General features: G+C 38.1%; 2 protein-coding genes across 4 annotated transcripts in view; both read left to right on the top strand.

Annotated features, from left to right (window-relative positions):
* The window catches only part of SCYL2 (SCY1 like pseudokinase 2), a 59,879-nt gene extending 55,247 nt beyond the window's left edge, over positions 1-4,632 (top strand). For 2 of the 3 annotated variants that reach the window (XM_060025451.1, XM_060025452.1), the window contains exon 18: positions 1,250-4,629. In XM_060025451.1, coding sequence (XP_059881434.1) covers positions 1,250-1,894 — 645 coding nt within the window. In that variant the 3' untranslated portion in view covers positions 1,895-4,629. Of the gene's footprint in view, positions 1-1,249 lie in introns of all 3 variants that reach the window. The other variant, XM_060025453.1, reaches the window with a different exon arrangement.
* A 12,520-nt stretch (positions 4,633-17,152) lies between these two features.
* SLC17A8 (solute carrier family 17 member 8) overlaps positions 17,153-19,805 on the top strand; it is a 52,201-nt gene continuing 49,548 nt past the window's right edge. Inside the window, exon 1 of the mRNA XM_060023886.1 lies at positions 17,153-17,400. Coding sequence (XP_059879869.1) covers positions 17,300-17,400 — 101 coding nt within the window. The 5' untranslated portion in view covers positions 17,153-17,299. The remainder of the gene's footprint in view (positions 17,401-19,805) is intronic.

The following is a 19,805-nucleotide window of genomic DNA, read 5'->3' on the forward strand; positions in this document are numbered from 1 at the left end:
CCTCCCTGTCCCATCCCTCTAGGTTGTCACAAAGCACCGAGCTGATCTCCCTGTGCTATGCAGCAGCTTCCCAGTAGCCATCCATTTTACATTTGGTAGTGTGTATACATCAGTGCTACTCTCTCACTTCATTCCAGCTCCCCCCCTCCCCGCAAGTCTGTTCTCTACGTCTGCATCTTTATTCCTGCCCTGCCACTACGTTCATCAGTACCACTTTTTAGAATTCCATATATAAGGCATACTACTCTTAAGGAGTAAGGTAGTATAGAACTTAGTCTACCTACTAGTGTTTTATAAAAATGTATTTCAGAAAATACTTTAATGTGTAATTTCTAAGAAGTATGGGCGTCAAGAATTTTCCAACAACTCCTCAGTAGCCTGCCTAATATATGTTTTGTAATAGTGCTTGTTACCAACAAAGAGGAAGCTAGATTAATGGGAGGGTTCTTAAAAAATATTAGGTCTATGGTACTAATTCAACGCTGCTCACTTTGAAATGACCAGGAATATTATATTCATGCATTTATGTAGTTTTGAGCAAAAAGTAATTTTCAATTTTTAGCTTTTTTGTTATAGTCATGTTTGTGACTTGATTTAGGAACACTTACCTGTATGTCCTGACCAGTATTTATTTCCTGCTATGGTCCAGGCAGTGTTCTAGGTGCTGGTGTTAGAGCAGTGATTAAGGTCTCTGCTGATAGAAAGTTTACACTATTGCTGATTGCAGAAATTACTTTATCTTAGAAGCTTTCTTTAAATTATTTTTTTGTTGTTGTTGTTGTTGCCTCTTAATCATTAAATTTCTTCCTCTGGGAAAAATCTTTGTGAGCCAAGAGGCAAAAATAAAGTATTTTGTAGGTACTTAGAATAGAGAAAATAAATTTCCACAAACTTTTGATGAAATTCAAAATACAAAAATAATAGAGTATCCTTGTCTGTAATACAGATCTAATGAGAAAATGCAATTCTGTTTTTTGGTGGAGGTGCAGCGAGGGAGACAACATTTCATTTAATTGGAGTTCAGAGTTGGGTTCCCTATCATCAGATTGATTACAAATGTTCATGCTTAAAAAGCCTTACAAAAATATGTGGCAGGCTGGATTTGGCCTGTGAGCTGTGGTTTGCTGTCTTAGTGTAGACTATTGAGCTTAATTTTAACTGTCTTTTATAATAAAATTTATCAAATGTTTACTAATTTTTAAGTAATTTGGAATTCTTGGAGATAAAGTAATTTCCTCATATTTTTCAGACTAAGGACCTGACAGACACATTGATGGATAATATGTCATCTTTGACCAGTCTTTCTGTTAGTACCCCTAAAATTTCTTCTTCAAGTACCTTCACTTCTGTTCCTTCCACGGGCCTTGGTATGATGTTTTCTACACCAATTGATAATACAAAGAGAAATTTAACAAACGGCCTAAATGCCAACATGGGCTTTCAGACTTCAGGATTCAATGTGCCAGTTAATACAAACCAGAACTTCTTCAGCAGTCCAAGCGCACCTGGAGTGGCCAAGATGACATTGGGAACACCTTCCACTTTGCCAAACTTCAGTGCTGTGAGTGTTCCTCCTGCTGGTACGAAGCTGACTCAGCAGAGACCCACAGATATGTCTGCTCTTAATAATCTCTTTGGCCCTCAGAAACCCAAAGTTAGCATGAACCAGTTATCACAACAGAAACCGAATCAGTGGCTTAATCAGTTTGTGCCTGCTCAAGGGTCTCCAGGTGTGGGCAGTTCGGTAATGGGAGCACAGACGCGCATGATAGGACAGTCTGCCTTCGGTGTGCAGACTAATCCTTTCTTTAACCCGCAGAACTTTGCACAGCCGCCACCTACTATGACCAGTAGCAGTTCAGCTAGCAGTGACTTAAAAGATCTTTTTGGGTGAGGTGTCATGCTCCTGTTTTTGAAGGATCACTTCAGTTTTAATCATGGGTAAGCTGATTTACATCTATATAATTGGCTTGGAGGAAGTACTTCTGTGGGAAAGTAAATGGTCTTGTCTGACAGAAAAAAACCTGTTGTCATGCCAGCATAGTAGTTGTATGGACTCTTTAACAGTTGAGGTTTTTAAAGCCTTGAGGATTTTTTTCCTCTTACCAACTCCTCTTCAGGTTTTTAAAAGACCCAACCCATATCAATCTCAATGAGAAAAAAAGACACCTGAGTATCTTGAATAGCAGAATTTTTAAACCAAATGTTTATTTTGGCTTGTAAATCTTGGTGTTATTTAAAAAATTGAGTTGATGGTAATTGCAAGTTTCATCTGTTAAATACTACATGGTACACAGTCTGCCTTCACAAGTCATTAGTCTTCATTTTTACTATGTGAAAAATCTTGATGCTGTATTGATTTGTTTGCCTTTAGTGTGACTGAGTGAGAAAATGATAAGCCTAACGAAAAGGATCGGGTCATTTGCTTTTCCAATCTTATTACTTCTCAGATGAACTAATGTTTAGTGCAAAAGACTGAGCAAATACTGCAGAATTTAACTTAACCTTGATTTCATTGGTTCAAACTAAGGCATTATTAACTATCAAAAATGCAAACTAATCATTGTAAATTATATTTTAGCATGGTCTGCCTCAAATAGTAATGTTTTTTTCTGCATTTACTTGGATATGTTTAGAATCACTTTTTTTCCTACTGTATCACAGACAGAAGAGGTAGGTACTGATTTGTACAGATATTTGACAAAGCCCTCTGATGTGCTTTCCCTGACTACTGCCTCCATATTTCATTTTGAATTCAAACTTCTGAGGTTGCAGCACATATGAATTGCATTTTCAAAAGGAGATTTGTAAGAATTAAACTATATTTAATGAGTATACTTTTGAGATTTCTGCTGTATTGTTTCAAATGTAATAAACTTTACTTCTCTAAAAATGAGCACTTGTATCTTCTGGCTACTAAAAGATTAATTTTCAGCTTGATACGTTATGATAACGTCTGACTTCGTCAGTTACTGCATCTGAAGTTTAAATCTTCTCTAGGAGTTTCAGGACCCTTTGTTCAGACATTTTTATGTCCATAATTAGCCATTTTTAGGAAAGAAAGAATAAATTCTTCTAACAGGAAACATGCTTTCTTTTTCAAGGCCTTCCTCTGATATTTTTCTTTGATTTGCTGATTAGTCAACCATGGAATCTTATGCTATAGATGTCATTTGTATTTCGTTATATTCCATCATTATGTTATAACTTTAAACTGATCTTTCAGAGAACTATAAATGTATTATAATCGCAGCCATAGAGTTTGTGGTTTTTAATTATCTGAAACCAGCAATCATTTAAAATAAGTCATATGAAGTTTAGTGTGCTGACACTACATTTATTCATTGAAAAAATACGTATACACACACTGAACATACAGTACTTGATTATAAAATGTAAGTTGATAATATTGCTGGCAGCATTCAATAAGAGGGTATGTTAAAAAATAAAAAGTCAGCTTAACATCTGGTTTCTGTATGAGCTGTATTTTGTTACATGGTTTTAGGAGAAGGACTGATAGGAATGCTAAAGAAACTTTTCCAAGAAATGAAAAGCAGTAGGAAGAGCAGATGTTTTTGGCAAATACATTCATACCTGCACCTGATTATTTGTCTCGTTCGTAACACAATATCTATCTTGAGAAAAGTTTACATAAGGAATAAAACTGCTTAACATTGAAGAATTTTTCTTTGTAACAATTCAGTAGTCACAGTTCATTAGGAAATTGCTTTTTATTTTGTAAAATAACTTTGTCAGTGTTGAACTCCTAATTAGAAGGAAAACTTAATAGAACAATTTATATAATTTGAACTTCTAAATATAAAAATAGATTATTTGAAAAAATACGTGATTCTTAGGTAATTTTCACATCTTGAAATTTGTTCATTCATTGAGGTAACGATGCTACATTTTTAGAAGATTTTCTACACTTTTTTCTTACTTTCTTGAAGGTATTTTGTTTAAATCATTTCTATCACTCGAACTGTTACCATTGCCTTTTTCTGTTGTGAAACTGCCTCTAAAAAATAGTGCTATTTTTAGGCTTGTATCTCTCTGTGAACAAAATTTTCAAAGTACTAGATAGATCACCTTAAAATTATGGTAGATATTGATGGCATTTTAAGTCCCTTGGGCTTAGAGTAGAAAGTTAGTAGGTTAAAAAGCACCTGTAGACAAAAATTACAAGAAAGATTCCCTTTTATTTGAATTGGTTCTTTATTCTCCTAATGCTAAAGTGTGTGATATATTTAGAGGATGCATAAAAAGAAATGGAAATAGACTGTGTACTTGGCTGGGGTTTGTTTGTTTTGTTTTGTTTTTATTTTGGAACGCTTATAACCCTCTTTTCACCTGAATAAGTTAAGGAAATAGGTTTTTGTTATTGTTTTTTAACCTGTAAAATACCTCACATGGTTGCTTTTACATATTAAAGGAAAAGGTATATGTGAAAGTACCTGATAGCAAGCACAGAGTATGCACCAAATAAATTTCGGCTTTGACGAAACTTTCCACATTAAGTTGTGATTTCATGCTTTGTTATTTACTGGTCTTGAAATAATTTTAGAACAAAACAAATCTGTAAGAATTCAAACTGTATAGGATCTTAAGAGATTATTTATGTTGCTGGCTTTCAAGCTATAACTGTGACACTCAGTAAGAAATATATCTTACATTACAAACCCAGTATATGAAATTTATACCTGAAACAAAAGTTTCAGAAAATCTTTGATACATATAGTGTACTCTGTTTTTTTATTATATCCTACTAATTAAAAAAAAAAAAAAAACTGGTTACAATCCCTAACAAGACTTCATGATATAGTTTGAGTAAAACTGAAATAATTCAACACCATGCAGATGTAGAAACAGAGGGTCAGAGATTTACATGCCCTAACCCAAGAAAGTTAGAGCCAGGAATAGAAGCTAGATTTTTTTTTTTTTTTTTCTGATCTGCAATCCCATGCTTTCTACCATTATATCTTTTATTGTATGAATTCTGGAGTTGCTTTTGTCAAAATGGTTTAATATAGTAAGTATTATGTGTTCAGTACTTATTTGGTACCATAAATGTATTTACATTGGAAAAATTGGCATTGAAGAGGAAGAGGGAGATGATAGAACGGAAATGTTCGTGGTCAAAATCAGCCTCTGGGCTGTTTCTCTGAATTGTGGATGAGATGGTTGGGGGAGCCAGGTTAGCAGTGCTTGCAGTACCCAGACATGTAGTAGAATTAAAGCATATAACCTTGAGGAGGGGGTGGCATAGTGGAAAAAGCCATTTCACCAAAATGGAGCTTGTTAGATATTAGAAACTTCTATCCAAAGCAGCCAGGTTGCTCTAGCCACTCAGAGAGGACTTAACTACCTGGAGTGCAGAACACATACGTAATTTAAAATTTCCTAGTAACCACATTAAAAAATAAAAATGGGGCTTCCCGGTGGCGCAGTGGTTGAGAGTCTGCCTGCCGATGCAGGGGACGCGGGTTCATGCCCCGGTCCGGGAAGATCCCCCATGCCGCGGAGCAGCTGCGCCCGTGAGCCATGGCCGCTGAGTCTGCGCGTCCGGAGCCTGTTGTTCTGCAACGGGAGAGGCCACAACAGTGAGAGCTCTGCCCGCGTACTGCAAAAAAAAAAAAAAAAAAAGTAAAAATGGATGAAATTAATTGTAATAATATATTTTGTTTAACTTAATAGAGCCAAAATATCTTTTCAACATGAATTGATACAAAATTTAATGATATATTTTACATTCTTTTTTGTACTTAGTCTTGAGATCCAGTGTATATTTTACACTTAGGACATATCAATTCAGGCTGGTCACATTTTGAGTACTTGATAGCCACGTGTGGCCAGTAGCTCCTGTGTTAGATATGTAGGTATATATGGAAGGTCAGACGCCAAAAGAGTGAACTCTGGCAGTTATCAGTTTACTGTCTCCCAGCTCCAAATCCATCCTTCTCTGCCCTGCTTTGTGATACTCGAGCTGGATCCTGTAAACGCATCTCCCTTGCCAGCTTGGCAGAATGTTAGGCTTCGTCGGTAGAGGGTCCTGAAGTGGCACTGCAAAGCAATAGCAGTAAGAAGTCACTTCTGGATTCTGCTTCTCCATTTTTGTTCACTGCAGGAGCCCGGCAGCCCCAGCAGAGGACCCCAGCTGTGCCTCAGTCACACTCCCCCACTTGGGAGCAGCTCCAGTGGGCTGCTTTCGGCCACTCCCTCAAGCAGCTGTCTCCCACTCTGGCCCTCTGACAAATGTCTTCACCACTGGTGGCTGAATGTACCTGTGGAAACCACGCCTTCGCCAAAGAAGGCGCTCAGCTTGAGGGATTGGAGTGGGGAAGAGAGCCTCTCCTAGTCTTTAGTTTCTTAATTTTCTTTTTACTTTCTCCTAGCCTAGAGGTAGTAGCTGCCTTTTTTTTTTTTTTTTTTTTGCAACTGCTACTTCTGAACTCCTTAGAGTCCTTTTTTATGCCTTTTAAAGGCATAAAAGGACTAGTAACTTCTACTAGTTGACAATTCATTAAAATTTCCCTGTTCAAATGTCTGGTTTTGTCTCCTAAGCTTACCTGCACTGATAAGACTCCTCAGTCTATTAAGCCATTTAAAAATGGGGCCAATATGAAATAAGTCAGACAAAGACAAATACAAGTATGATTTCACTTTTATGTGGAACCTAAAAGACAAAGGAAAAAAGAAAACAAAACTCACAGAGAACAGATTGGTGGTTATCGGAGGGGAAGTGGATTGGGGTAGTTGGGCAAAATGGGTGAAGGTGGTCAATTGTAATGTGACACATATTAACTAGGCTTATTATTGTAATTATTTTTTAGTGCATACAATAATTGAATTATTAAGTTTTACACCTGAAACTGATATGTTATAAACCAATTTTACCTCAGTAAAAAATAAAAAGTTGTCCAAAAAAAAAAAATGGGGCCATAGGATGGATATATGTGCTGCTAACAAAAGCTATAGGGAATTGTATATATGTAGCCTATATTAAAACTTTCCTTTCTAAAAGTTCTTTTGAAATGTGCCTTGAGTGGAAATATAATTTAGCTACTCTATACCTATTTGAGCAGTTCCAGTTTTCATCTTTCTTTTTTTTTCCCTGTATTTTGGATATATGTTCTTTCTGTGGTGGCCTTGGCTTTCATATGAGAATGAGACTCTAATGTCCAGAGTTTGCATGTAGGAATCAGCATTCATGCAGGTCCCTTCCGAGTCCCTGCCAGTTTTACTAAATGCAATGATCAAACAAAAGTCAAATGTGGGGCTTGTCCACGGGCGTATTAGGAGCATAGAGTGCATGGACTTTGGAGCCAGATAAAGTTGGGGTTTGGTGGGGGGCATATTTTTTTGGAAATTTCAAGCTAAAATTATAGCATTTATGCTCTATGGAGGTGGGATGGGTTGCTTTACACGTTTGTTCAGTTGGAACAGATCCAAAATAGTTTTTAAGAAAATCTTGTCTCTAACAGTGGGTGCTCTTAAGATCACTTTTGTGGAGAGATGGAAAGGCCTCTCACTGAGTGGTATTCTCCTTAGACTGCTCCAGTGTCAGAAGGGGATGGCATCTTTATCCCCAGCTCCAGTGATCATACAGACCTGCCCCTAATCAGCAATGATATCTGTACCCAGATACTTGTCAGAGAACAACATTTAACTCTCTATTGCCCAACATTCAAAACCTCATTTTTGAGAAAGTTTTGTGGAGGAGGCCCAAAATTGAGTAATCCATCCATTTCTTTAGAAATTCTGAATGAAATTAAACCCACTGTGGAGACCTTTGTGCCTGGGTTGCGTTATTTTGGCCACACATCAGTTTCTGTTACTGCACTTGGCTTTGGGCTGTATTATGAAACATATTCATGCCAAGGATGACGCTAGTTCACTCTAACATAAAATAGTTTCTTTGAGGATCCACAGGAGAAACTTCAGGTTTCAGATCAGGAGTAAATGTGCTTCTAAGCAACTAGTTTGCCCTTATCTTTTAAAGTCTGAGTAATGGAGCAAATCACATATTAACAGCTTGGAGGTTCAGGCAAATTTGCAGTCCATCTGTAGCAAATATATAGGACATTAATAGTATGCATTGTTCAGTACTTCTGGCTTTATCTGATTTTTAAAATTCTTATTTCTCCTTTGCTCTGATTTCCATTTAAAAAAAAGTTTTGTATTATGTTCTTAGAAATTCTCATTTTGGAACAAGGTAAAGTGTAAATAAGTATATGGAATGAATGAGTTTAAATCTTGTCTCTTTCACCAACTGACCAGAATAAGTTTTCTCAGCTATAAAATGAGGATCACGTCTTACAGACTCATTGGGATTAAATGAAATAAACGTGTGTGAAGCACCTGACAAGGCTCCTGACATACTGTAAGTACTCGATAGATATCTTCACCTGGCTTATGATGGACATAGGCCTCTAAAATAATATCCACTTGAATGAAGAGCAGATACCTCACCGTGCGTGATTTGAATACGTTTATTCTTCAAAAAACAAGCCAAAAATAGGTTATAGGCTATGAGATTCTTGGGACACAAATAGTAATGAGATGTAGGCCATGTCATTAAGGAATTTGCACTGTGGTTATAAAAGGTAGCTGAGTAAGCTGACAATTACAGGACAGTGTGGTATATGCTGTGATAAATCTTAACATAGGGACGGCCAACCTAGGCTAGGGGAGTGGGGAAGACTTCTTTAGAGGAGATGGGCCCTGAGCTCAACCTTGCAGGGAGCCTTTTAAAAATTGTTTTTGATGCTATCAAATGATTAGTTAGGAATTACATTTTCCCAAATTAAGCTGGACACACTGGGGAAAGGATTAGGGTAGGTAACTCCCAAGGTCCTTTTGAATTCTGAGATTACATGAAAATTGCTTGAATTAAGGAAAGTCTGGTCAAATGACTTGATGACCAGGAAAAGTGGAATTAATGTTGGCTGAGTAAGCCAGGGATGACACCAACACAAGAAATAAAATAAGTGAGGAATATTGTTATTTTTAAAGTAATTTATGCTTCGTTGAACATTTCAGAAATTTAAGAATCCACACGTGTGAGTTTAATAAACCTACTTTAAAACAGTGGCTGGTGGATTCCCTAGCAGTCCAGTGGTTAGGACTCCGCTCTTTCACTGCCAGGGTTCGGGTTCAATCTGTGGCCAGGGAACAAAGATCCCGAAAAATAAAATAAAAACGTAAAACAGTGGCTGGCTTCTGGGGGAAAAAATGTCTGGCATAAATAAATTTAGTCTATAAACCACCAGGAGATGTCACTATCTCCCAAGTAATAGTCCATTACATTAGCTCCTTTTCATGTACATTTTTGAAAACTGACAGACTGTGATAGATTGATGTCTGGCTTGTAATATTGAGTCTATGAGAAGGATAGGACCTCACAGGAAATACTTGTCGAAGGTGTGTAGGTTTGTTCCATCTTGATTCTTGATGCCCTAGATATGTGAACCCTGTTCTCTACTTCATGTATTGAAATTATCTGGACACTCTGGATTTCATTTGTGCTTTCAAGAAAAATTAAGGTGGTGAAAAATCCTCCAAAATATACTCTCTGATCTTGACTTTCTCTCACATTTTCAGGTTTCTTTATTATTATCCAACTGCATTTATTAAATTATCAGATTTTCTGTGTTCTATCTTGGACACAATCTAAGATATCCTTGAATCTTTTTATTTTTAAGTCAACTTTCATGGTGTGTAAAGCAAAACTGGAACATATTTCCACACTGTAATAATACTGGATGAAATGAACCAGTAGTTCCCCAGTTACTCAGAAGTAAGGATTTCAGACTGTCTGAGCCAATATATACCAATATATAACAGGAAGTAACACATTAAAGAAAAATAAATTATCTTTATAGCAAGAAAACAGGCTCAAAAATTGATCATCAAGTGTCTTGTGCTGGGGGCTCTGGGAGTGGGATTCTCCAAGATAAAAGGTTAATAATTTGTTAAAGGCAGCCAGTGACAGCCAGAAGATGAGTAGGTGGGTGTGATTTCTGCTTCAGTTCTGCCCCAAACCTCAAAAAAACTAAATACAACACTTGTCTTCTCCATGCCCGTTGGTTTCAACAGTAAAGTGGAATAGTCTGCCCAACCTCATTCTCTAGGTACTTATAACCTCAAAGGAGCAGTGAAGAGTGAAGTTAAAGTGTTTCATAAATATAAGGAATTCATGTAAATTCTTCTATGAAAAATACAAAATACTCAAATTATTCCATGCTGTGTAAAGACATCCTATATTTCCATATTTTGATTGTTTGACTTTATTTAAAGTTTTCATTAATAGGGAAAATTTGGGAAATGTTTTTCATTGGGAAAAATTTTAATTTTCATTAATTGGGAAAAATATTTAAGCAGTTACAGTGATGAACTGAAAATAGAACTTGATATGTTTCTAGGGTGTCCATGTAGGCAACCTTATGTTTGCAAAGAATTATAGACACATTTATTTAATAATGGTATAAAATTATGTTCCTATAACTTAGGAACATAGAGCCAAATTAATTGAATTCCAGTACCCGGCTCACAGTGAGCTGAAATGTAATGGGACTAACTATGCTTTATTGTGGGCTGGAAACAGTGCTGTATAATGAAGTGAGCATTTGTAATTAATTGGTTTAAATCCTGGCTCCACCAAAAAACTATGTAACTTTGTAGCTATGTAACCAAAAACTATGTGACTGTGTAACTTCTTGAGTTTGAGCCTCAGTTTCCTAATATGTAAAATGGAGATAATATCTGTTTGGTCATTCTACTTTGTCATTTCTAGTTTTTCATTCTCCCTTGTGAGTATGAAATGAGATCAGGAAACTCAAGTCAGCAAGACAGATAAGGAAGCAATGACTGCAGAATGGGATAAAGGTACCCATTAGCCTCCCCTTAGAAGGGTGGTCTTATTATCAGCCTTGGGTGGATGGTGGCAATTTTAATCCAGGGGCTGGTACGTCAGTGTTATATGTTAAATTCTCTTTATTTTGCTATTGGTTTGCCCTATTTTTTGGTGGAACTTTTTAGTGAAAGCAAACAGATTAGTATGTAATCTCAAAAAACAGCGCCCTGTTTTATTTCTAAAAATTTCACTCTTACTATCACAAGCTTACCTATACAGTCACACCTCTGTATCTGTGTGGGGGGGGGTTCTAGCCATCCCCCCCCCGGTAACCCCCACAGGATGCCAAACTCTGGGACGCTCAAGTCCCTTATTGGCCCTCTGTGTCCACAGATGCAGAACCCATAGATACGGAGGGCCGACAGTAATTAGGTGCTCAGTGACATTTTTAAAGACACAAGGATTCTGAATACATCTTTCCTGAATTGTTATGTTAAAGGCAGTCTTTAGTACCCAAAGTGGGACTTATAGGATCACAATGTACTGTGTATTGTGGTGACACAAGCTCAGGAAATGGGTTTAAGGACCTAGTCCCCAATCTCCACATTCTACTGGCCAGGTTACCTTGGGCAAAATTGAGTCTTGGTTTCTCTACCTGATTATTTGTTACACAGGTGGTTGGGAGAATCAAATGAGATACTTGAACGTGCTGTATGCACATTTGACTATTAATAAAAGAATGTCAAAAATAGAAGTGCAGTGAAAAAAATCAAGTTTTATATACGTTCAGATTAGTACTAATGATAGTTATCAACAATATACAAATTTTAAAGGATTGGGAGAAATACTGGATAAAATAGAAAGTTTTATGTTGGTATTAGTATGTTCTGGGGACAGGGGGAGAGGAGTATGGAATTGGGGTGTAGAATGGGGCTCAGAAAAGCTGCCACAGAATTCAGGAGAGAAGGAGCCTCAGAAAGATTAATTTTCTTCATTACCTCTGTTTCCTTATGAAGTTTCTTATCCTAAAAGGTGAATAATTAGGTCATTAGCTTTGAGCCTGTTTAAAATTCTCCACCTAACACTTTGATTGGGTTTGATGAAACTATTTTCTTGAACAAATTATATATATATGTGTATATATATACATACACACACACACACACACACACAGAAACACACACACATATATATATATATATTTTTTTTTTTTTTTGTCTATGTAGATTAGAATGACTTGGCTAACAACCAGCTTATGAGATCCACTTTTTTCACTGTTGGGAGACTGGAGTCCTACCTAAAATTGAACTGGACGGTCAGGCTTGCCCTCATGGTGTTAGGTACAGGCACTATTGGCATTTCAGGATTTCAGGACTAAATATCAAATAAATGTTTTTATTTTACTTTAAATTTTTATTAGTATTTTCACTGGGTATATAATTTTAGGTTGACAATTTTTTCCCTATTTTTTAAAGAGATTATTCCATTGTCTTCTGACTTTCAATATTTCTAATAAGAGGTAAACTGTCATTCTTATCTTCATTTCTCATCTAATAGAGCCAGAGCAAAAACCTTTGGGTTTTTTATCTCTTGGGTTTTAAATCATTGATAAAGTCAAGATTATCAGTGAGGAGCAGAAACTATCTTAGCTAGAGTAAACTAAAAGGAGGGCAATTTGTTATAAGGATTGGGTAATTCATGAAACCCAAGGGTAGGACAGCTGGGTCTAGACAAACAGGAATTGGAAGGCCATTAGAAACAGACATCCTCAGCCTGCTAAAGTTTCATTGTGTTTCGTTCCTCTTACTCTTTGCCAGACCAGTGTTCTCTCCATCTCCAGTCCATAATGTGAATGTAACCCTCCCCCCGCCAGTTACAGTTCCAGGGTTCTGCAAGATTAACTAGCAGTCTTTCAATTCTAAAGTTAAATTACAGGAAAATTTGGCATCTGACTGGCTCAGCACAGTGCAGGTGCCCATCGCTGGTCCATCCAACAGTGGTCAGAGGAGATGGGAAACATTATAGTATATACAGGACTTTGGGGGGCCTGTCTCCATAAAAGAGGAGGGGGGGTGGTAGTGAGAGGGAAGTTCCCTGAGAATGAGGAATTGCTATGTTCTGGGCAATCACCTCTAAAGATGTCCTAGTCAATCTTATTTTCTCTAGGGAAGAGGCTCTTTCTGTACAGGATGATGGGAAGTCATCGAGTACATGCAATGGCTGGATTTTTTTTCTAATGCATATTCAGTCTACATATCCTAAGCATAGACCAAAGCTTTAGTTTCATGGCCCTCAGGGGTTTCTGTTCCATACATCATTTCATCTATCTTTGCTGTATTTGTTACTTTGCGATGGGGAGCACATATTTTAATGCTCTTCTGTAACCACTAAATTATATAAAGCTCATGATCATTGTTCCAGTCTTGTTTTCTACCACATGGTAAACTCACCCAACTCTCTGAAACTATGCAAATTTCCCCCAGGCGCCATGCTCTCTCATGCAAGTTTTTGCTCCTACATTTTTTTTCTTTAGTTTGCCTCGCTCTTTCATCCCTGAAAGCTTATACTATCATCCCCTCTTCTAGGAAACCCTCTCCCACTCCCTTAGGAAGCTAATTTAGGTGTCCTTACCTTTGCTCCCACTACCACATGTGTCACTCACCACACCATATGGACTCATTCATTTTCTGGTTTGTTTCTTTAAGGGAAATATCACAGTTCAGCCTATACCACCAGTGTCTCAAAAAGGCCTGCCACATAGTAGGCCCTCATGAGAAGGAACAAATGAATAAAACGAGCCTCGGTTCTGGAAAGTCTGGCTTTATATTTTCTTGTGTCTATTATCCACAGCTCTAGTGTAGAAGTTAGGAGTTCAGGCTCTGATGCCAGACTTCCTGGGTCTGTATCCCGTCTCTGCCTAGTTTCCTAGTTGTGCGAACTTGAGTAAGTTGACTTAAACTCTCTGTGCCTCAGTTTCCTCATCTGTAGATGGTATAAAAACAGTACCTACCTGAGAGAGTCGTTGTGGGGATTAAATGAGTTAAGTGCATAAAGTTTGGCACCTAGAGGGTGTTCCATAAGTGTTAGTTATTATTATCATCAAACATCTAAATCACTGCCAAAAAAGCCTTTGCAGATTCAGGTGTGTGTCATGAGCAATACATTCTGCAGAAAAGGTTTGTGCTCCTAGCAGTCATTGACCCTTAAAAGAGATTCACATGGTCTTTGCCTAGTTAAACTTTTAGAAGACAAAAAAATTGGAGAAAATCTTCAGGACCTCAGTTTAGGCAAAGATTTCTTACAAGACACAGTCTATGTAAGAACAAAAACTGATACATTGGACCTCACCCCATCAAAATTTAAAATATTTGCACTTAAAAATGTAGCATAAAGAAAATGAAAAGACAAACAGTAGACTGGGAGACAATATTTGCAAGTCGTATTATCTGATAAAGAATTTGTATTGAGAATATACACTCATACACCTCAATAATAAGGCAAAAAACTCATTTTAAAAATGGGCAATATATTTGAATAGAAATTTTACCAAAAAAGTTACACCAGTGACAAATAAGCACATGACAACATGGCCAATGCCATTAGTCATCAGAGGAATGCAAATTAAAACCACAATGAGATACCATTTTATACCCACTTGAATGGTTATACAAAAAAAAAAAAAAACAGACAACAAATATTGGTGAAGATGTCAGAAATGGGAGTCCTCATATATGCCACTGGGAATGTAAAATAGTGCTGCCACTTTGGAAAATAATTTGGCCGTTTCTTAAAAGTTTAAACATATACTTGCCTTACAGTCCACCAATTCCACTCCTAGGTATTTCCCCAAGAGAAATGAAAAGATTTTTCCACAGAAAGATTTGCACACAAATGTTCTTAACAATTGTATTCATAATAGCCAGAGATTGGAAGCAGCCTAAATATCCATCAATGGATAGACACGGTGTGGTATGTCCATACAATAAAATATACCACAGAAAGCAGAAAAGGAGGCACAAACTACTGACACAAGTTGTGACATGGACAAACCTGAAAATCATCATATTAAATGGAAGAAGCTAGACACAAGAGACAATATATTGTATGGTATATAGTGTGTTGATGCCATTTATATGAAATGTCTAGTAAAGGCAAATCTATAGAGAGAGAAAGATTGATGGTTGCCTGGGGCAGTGTGGGGTATGGGAGATGGGGACTAACTGTGAATATGAGGGTTATTTGGGGGATGATAGAAATGTTCTACCTCCTTTGTGCTTTATGGTGATGCTTCCACAACATGGTAAATTTACTAAAAATCATTGATTGTCCACTTGAAATAGGTGAATTGTGTGATATGCAAAATATACCTCAGTAAAGTCAGAGGAGGTAGTATGGGGTGGTGGGGGGGGAGGGGGTGGAAGAAAGGAGGAGGAGAGAGAGACAGAGACAGAGACAAAGACAGAGACAGAGAATGAGAATAGGACTGCATGGAGCCAGGCTGTGTGGATCTGAAATAGCAAGTCTAACCTCTCTTTGCCTCAGTTTCCTGTCAGTGAAGTTGGGGAAAATAACAATTAACTATCCACAAAGTAGTGTTGGAAAGATTGTGATAATATGTAAACAATGCTTAACACAAAGTTTGGACCATAAAGAGAGCTCAACAAATATTAGCCGTAATAATTACTATTATTATTATTATTATTGGTGGTAGTATTTAACCTACGGAGGATCCAGCTCTGATTTATATCAACTAAGTTCAAATCCTGGAGAAGGATTTGGACTACGACTGCAGAGGGCAGTGACTCATCTTGTGGAAATGACTCTGGGGGAATCTGAGGGTCTAAAGCACAGGATTTGTCAGTCACCTGCAGGCTGGGGGTTGGAGCCCTGGAACCTCACAGATGAAGGCTGTTTCTTCATGGCGGCATCATTTATGGAGGGGTCATCCTGCCGCCTATCAATGTGGGAGCAACACGTGCTATTTCTACTCCAACAATGATTTATGTTATACCACTACATTCCAGATCCTATTGGCTTGGAGGACAGGTGATTTGGGGGCACAGAGGAGGGATACCTAACTTTGTGTATGAGGATTTCTAGAGGAAGAGATATCCCTGTGAGACTTAAGAATTCCTTGACATCGGGCTCCCCTGGTGGTGCAGTGGTTGGGAGTCCGCCTGCCAATGCAGGGGACACGGGTTTGTGCCCCGGTCCGGGAAGATCCCACATGCTGCGGAGTGGCTGGGCCCGTGAGCCATGGCCGCTGAGCCTGCGCGTCTAGAGCCTTTGCTCCGCAACGGGAGAGGCCACAGCAGTGAGAGTCCTGCGAACCACCAAAAAAAAAAAAAAAGAATCCCTCGACATTTCCCAGATGAAGGGTGAGGAGAGTTATTCAGACAGAGGCTACAGTCTGAGTAAACCTCAGAGGTGATAGGGAGCTTGCTGAATTCAGTGAAAAGCTGACATAAAGAGCTGAGTGACAAGAAACAAGGCTGGAGCCCCACAGAGGGCCTTGTGTGCCATGGTAAAGAATTTAGACTTATCCTGAGGATGAAGAGCAGTAAGCAGGTTCTAGGACCTGCTCAGTCATCTTCAGTTCAGTGGTCCCAGTGGCACTCACACACCACAACTTGAGTGATCCTGCTGTTGATCAGGACCAGATAAATGCCCTCCTAGAGGTTTGTGGCCTGGGTTTTGCATTTAGCCTCCTCAAGTGCAAGTGTTCCTCCAAGGACCACATCCATACTGGTGTCTCACAGAAAAAGTGTTTCACGCCTCCCTCGAGAGGCATAAGAGGCCATAATGTGGTCGCTGAGAGCCTGTCTTAGGGGCCAGACCTCAGAAAAGCAGAGGACTTGTGAATGTTTCACACACTTCGCCCTGGGTGCCTGCTCTGGCTAAGAGCGCATTAAAAGTCCCAGCGACCGAGGGGCAGGTATTGTCCTGGTTACTATGGCATCACCTTGGAAAGGATCGCTCAGGGAAAGCCACAGCTGAGCCGAGTGAGCCAGGAGGGGAATGTGGTCTGAAGCAGCAGGAGGGGCTGGAGATAGGCTGCAGATGCTGTCGCTGGTCTCGGGACACCTCGTGGGCTGGAGCCCACTTTAGCTTCTCCAGCTGCAGCCCAGGGCAGGAGCCGGGCTGTGCTTAGCCTCAGAGTGGCTGCCTGAGACAGCACCACAGGCTGCTGCTGAGCTGGGAGCTGAGAGGGGCCGAATTCCCGGTCACACACCACTTGGCCTCTCCTTTTTTTGGCAGGGGGTATTGTCTCATCTTGAAAGATTTGGGCTGGGTTTCATCTTCTTTTTGATTTTTAGTAGTCACCTGTATGAGAACTGACTTCCAGGTGTTCATCGAGGAAAGCAGAGTGGTCCCCACGCTGGAAATGAGAAAGGATGACAATTTCCGAGACTGACTGTTGACGGCTTGGAGATACCCCCTTTCAAAATGCCTTTTAAAGCATTTGATACCTTCAAAGAAAAATTTCTGAAACCTGGAAAGGAAGGAGTGAAGAATGCTGTGGGGGATTCGTTGGGGATTTTACAAAGGTAAAGTTTGAATGCAAACTTCAGGTTTCTTTCTGAGTAGCTTCACATTGCTGGTGTTTGAAAGAGTGTGCCTCATGTTTTTAAAGCCACATTTAAAAAAGGAGTGAGTGGGTCAGATTAAAGGGCTTCTGGAGCCCCTTCTTGCTCCAACAGACTATGTGCCTAGAGGAAAGGATGCATCAAAACGATAAGGTTGAATTAGGAAAACATCGAGACAAACATTCTGCTTATACAGTAGGATTAACACTTATTGGAGATGGTAATATTGCATTATTGTGTGTTTGGCATTGAATTAGAAAAGATTTAGGGAGATAATGTTTCATGTTAATTCAATACTAATAACAAAATCAGGAACCACTTTATATGGTTATGCTCTGAGCTGAAAAAATTTTTAAGAAGTTTTCACTTCATTTTTCACTATAAATGAAAATTAGGTATTTGCAAATTGTGTAGCTTGTAATATAAACTATATAAAGTGGTTCTTGATTGGGTAGTTTTCAAAGAGAAAGATAATTACACAATGGTGTGAAGAAAGTAACTTAAAAAATTAGTATTTAAAGCAGAAAATCTTACATGATTAAGTGGGAAAGTGTTAAGTACTATCATTGAATTGAATGTTTTTGTCCAAACCAAAAAATAAATCTTTTTTTAAAAAGTAAAATATATTACCATTGGAAGAGAGTTTGCCATAAATGAATGAAATGATGTGATATTTTAATTTGTGATTTTTAAAAGTAGACATAGTAAATGCCTTCCTAGGTCTTACAGATGAATTAATAAGCAGTCCTTATGTGCAAGGTAAAATGACTCCTTTAATCTCTCTGACATAAATAAATGTGAAAATATCCTTGATAGGTTTTTTATGATTATTTCTAATCCTGGTAAGTGAAAAATGCCACCTAGCATCTCCTTTTAACTTTTCTATCTATGTTTTCTGTTAAATTTAAAAACTAGCATTTGAAAGACTATTTCTAGGCACACTGAGATTCATTCCACTTCTTGTATTTTATAACACAAGGCCTCCTGTCAGTATTAAATTTTCCATTGTATCACTCTTGATGAGCTTAGCAGGAGAATTGGGTTGGGCACCTTATTATTTTGGTAATTAAAAACGAAAAACTTTCCATCAGAACTACACTGAATTATCATGTATAGATGAAAACCTACCTCAGTGACAGCAGGATAAACCAGCCAAACATAGGAAATGATTACAATAACCTATTCTTTTAAGAGTGTTTTATCCTTCCATTGAGCACTCCCAGGTAACGTTGTCTGGTGGTGTTCATTTGATTAAAAATGCAAAAGGAAGGCACAGTGGCTTAATTGGCATATTCAAGTGATGACAAAGGAATCTGACAAAGTCAGGAATAAAAACCACGACTTTGGACTAGTCACCATTACAATCACCAAACTCTGTGCCTTAGTTTATAAAATACTCAACCAAAAGTACTTAGGAGTGTTCTTCTCCAACTTTGTCTTTTAAAATTTAATCACTTTTTTCAGTAAGGGACTTATCCTAAATGCTGGTTTTACTGTGTTTGATTGGATGATCGCAAACTTGAAGATCCTTTTGTTTACCAGATTGGTTTACTTAGGGATATAACAAAATTAGTAATTTCCAAGTTGTGTGACCTCAACCCCAAATTAAGTTATATGTCTAGGACTCTGAAGAGTTTCCTCAGAACTGCATCATGGAACAATAAAAAAGCAGCTAGCCCAGTTCTGGAGACAGAGAATACACTAAATGAATGCTAGATACTATCATTGTTGTCATAATTGTAGAATGAATGTTTTTAGAATAAATAAAGCCAAATCGCACCTCTTCTTTCACTGATCCCTAGAGAGACACGATTGGCAAAGGAAGGGGAAAAAAAAGGCATTAGTTGGCCGTCGATCTAAGTTGACGGATCCTCAGCTCTAGTGGTCTTTGAGCAACGCTCCAGAATTAGGGCTCCTCCAACAAAAACAGCTCTGCCACGCACTTGGTGTTAACCTCAAGTCTATAAGATAATTATATATAAAGTGCCTTGCCCAGAGCCTGGCTTGTAATGGACATTCCCTCCCCTCATTGATTTTTACATAAAACCAGTTGACGGAATCCAATGTGGAAAAAAAAAAAAAAAAAAAAGACCTTAAAGAACTGTTTTCTGTTTTGTAAGGGGCAGGAATATTGGGAAGTTAGAAATCCCGACTTTCTAACTTAGCAATCAGTATAAATCATAAATGTCTAATAATGTTTAAGACTGAGATCATCATCTAGATGGCATTTTTAGATGTTTTTTGATCACAGAGTGTTCCTCTTGTTCAGGGGAGTGGCAGATGCACAGGAAAGCATCTGAAGTTTGCACATGGGGCTGATTAGAGCCAGGCATTATTAATCTTTCTAAAGACAGTCATTGATAAGA

This window comes from Delphinus delphis, chromosome 11, assembly GCF_949987515.2.
Source record: "Delphinus delphis chromosome 11, mDelDel1.2, whole genome shotgun sequence".
Taxonomy (NCBI): Eukaryota; Metazoa; Chordata; class Mammalia; order Artiodactyla; family Delphinidae; genus Delphinus; species Delphinus delphis.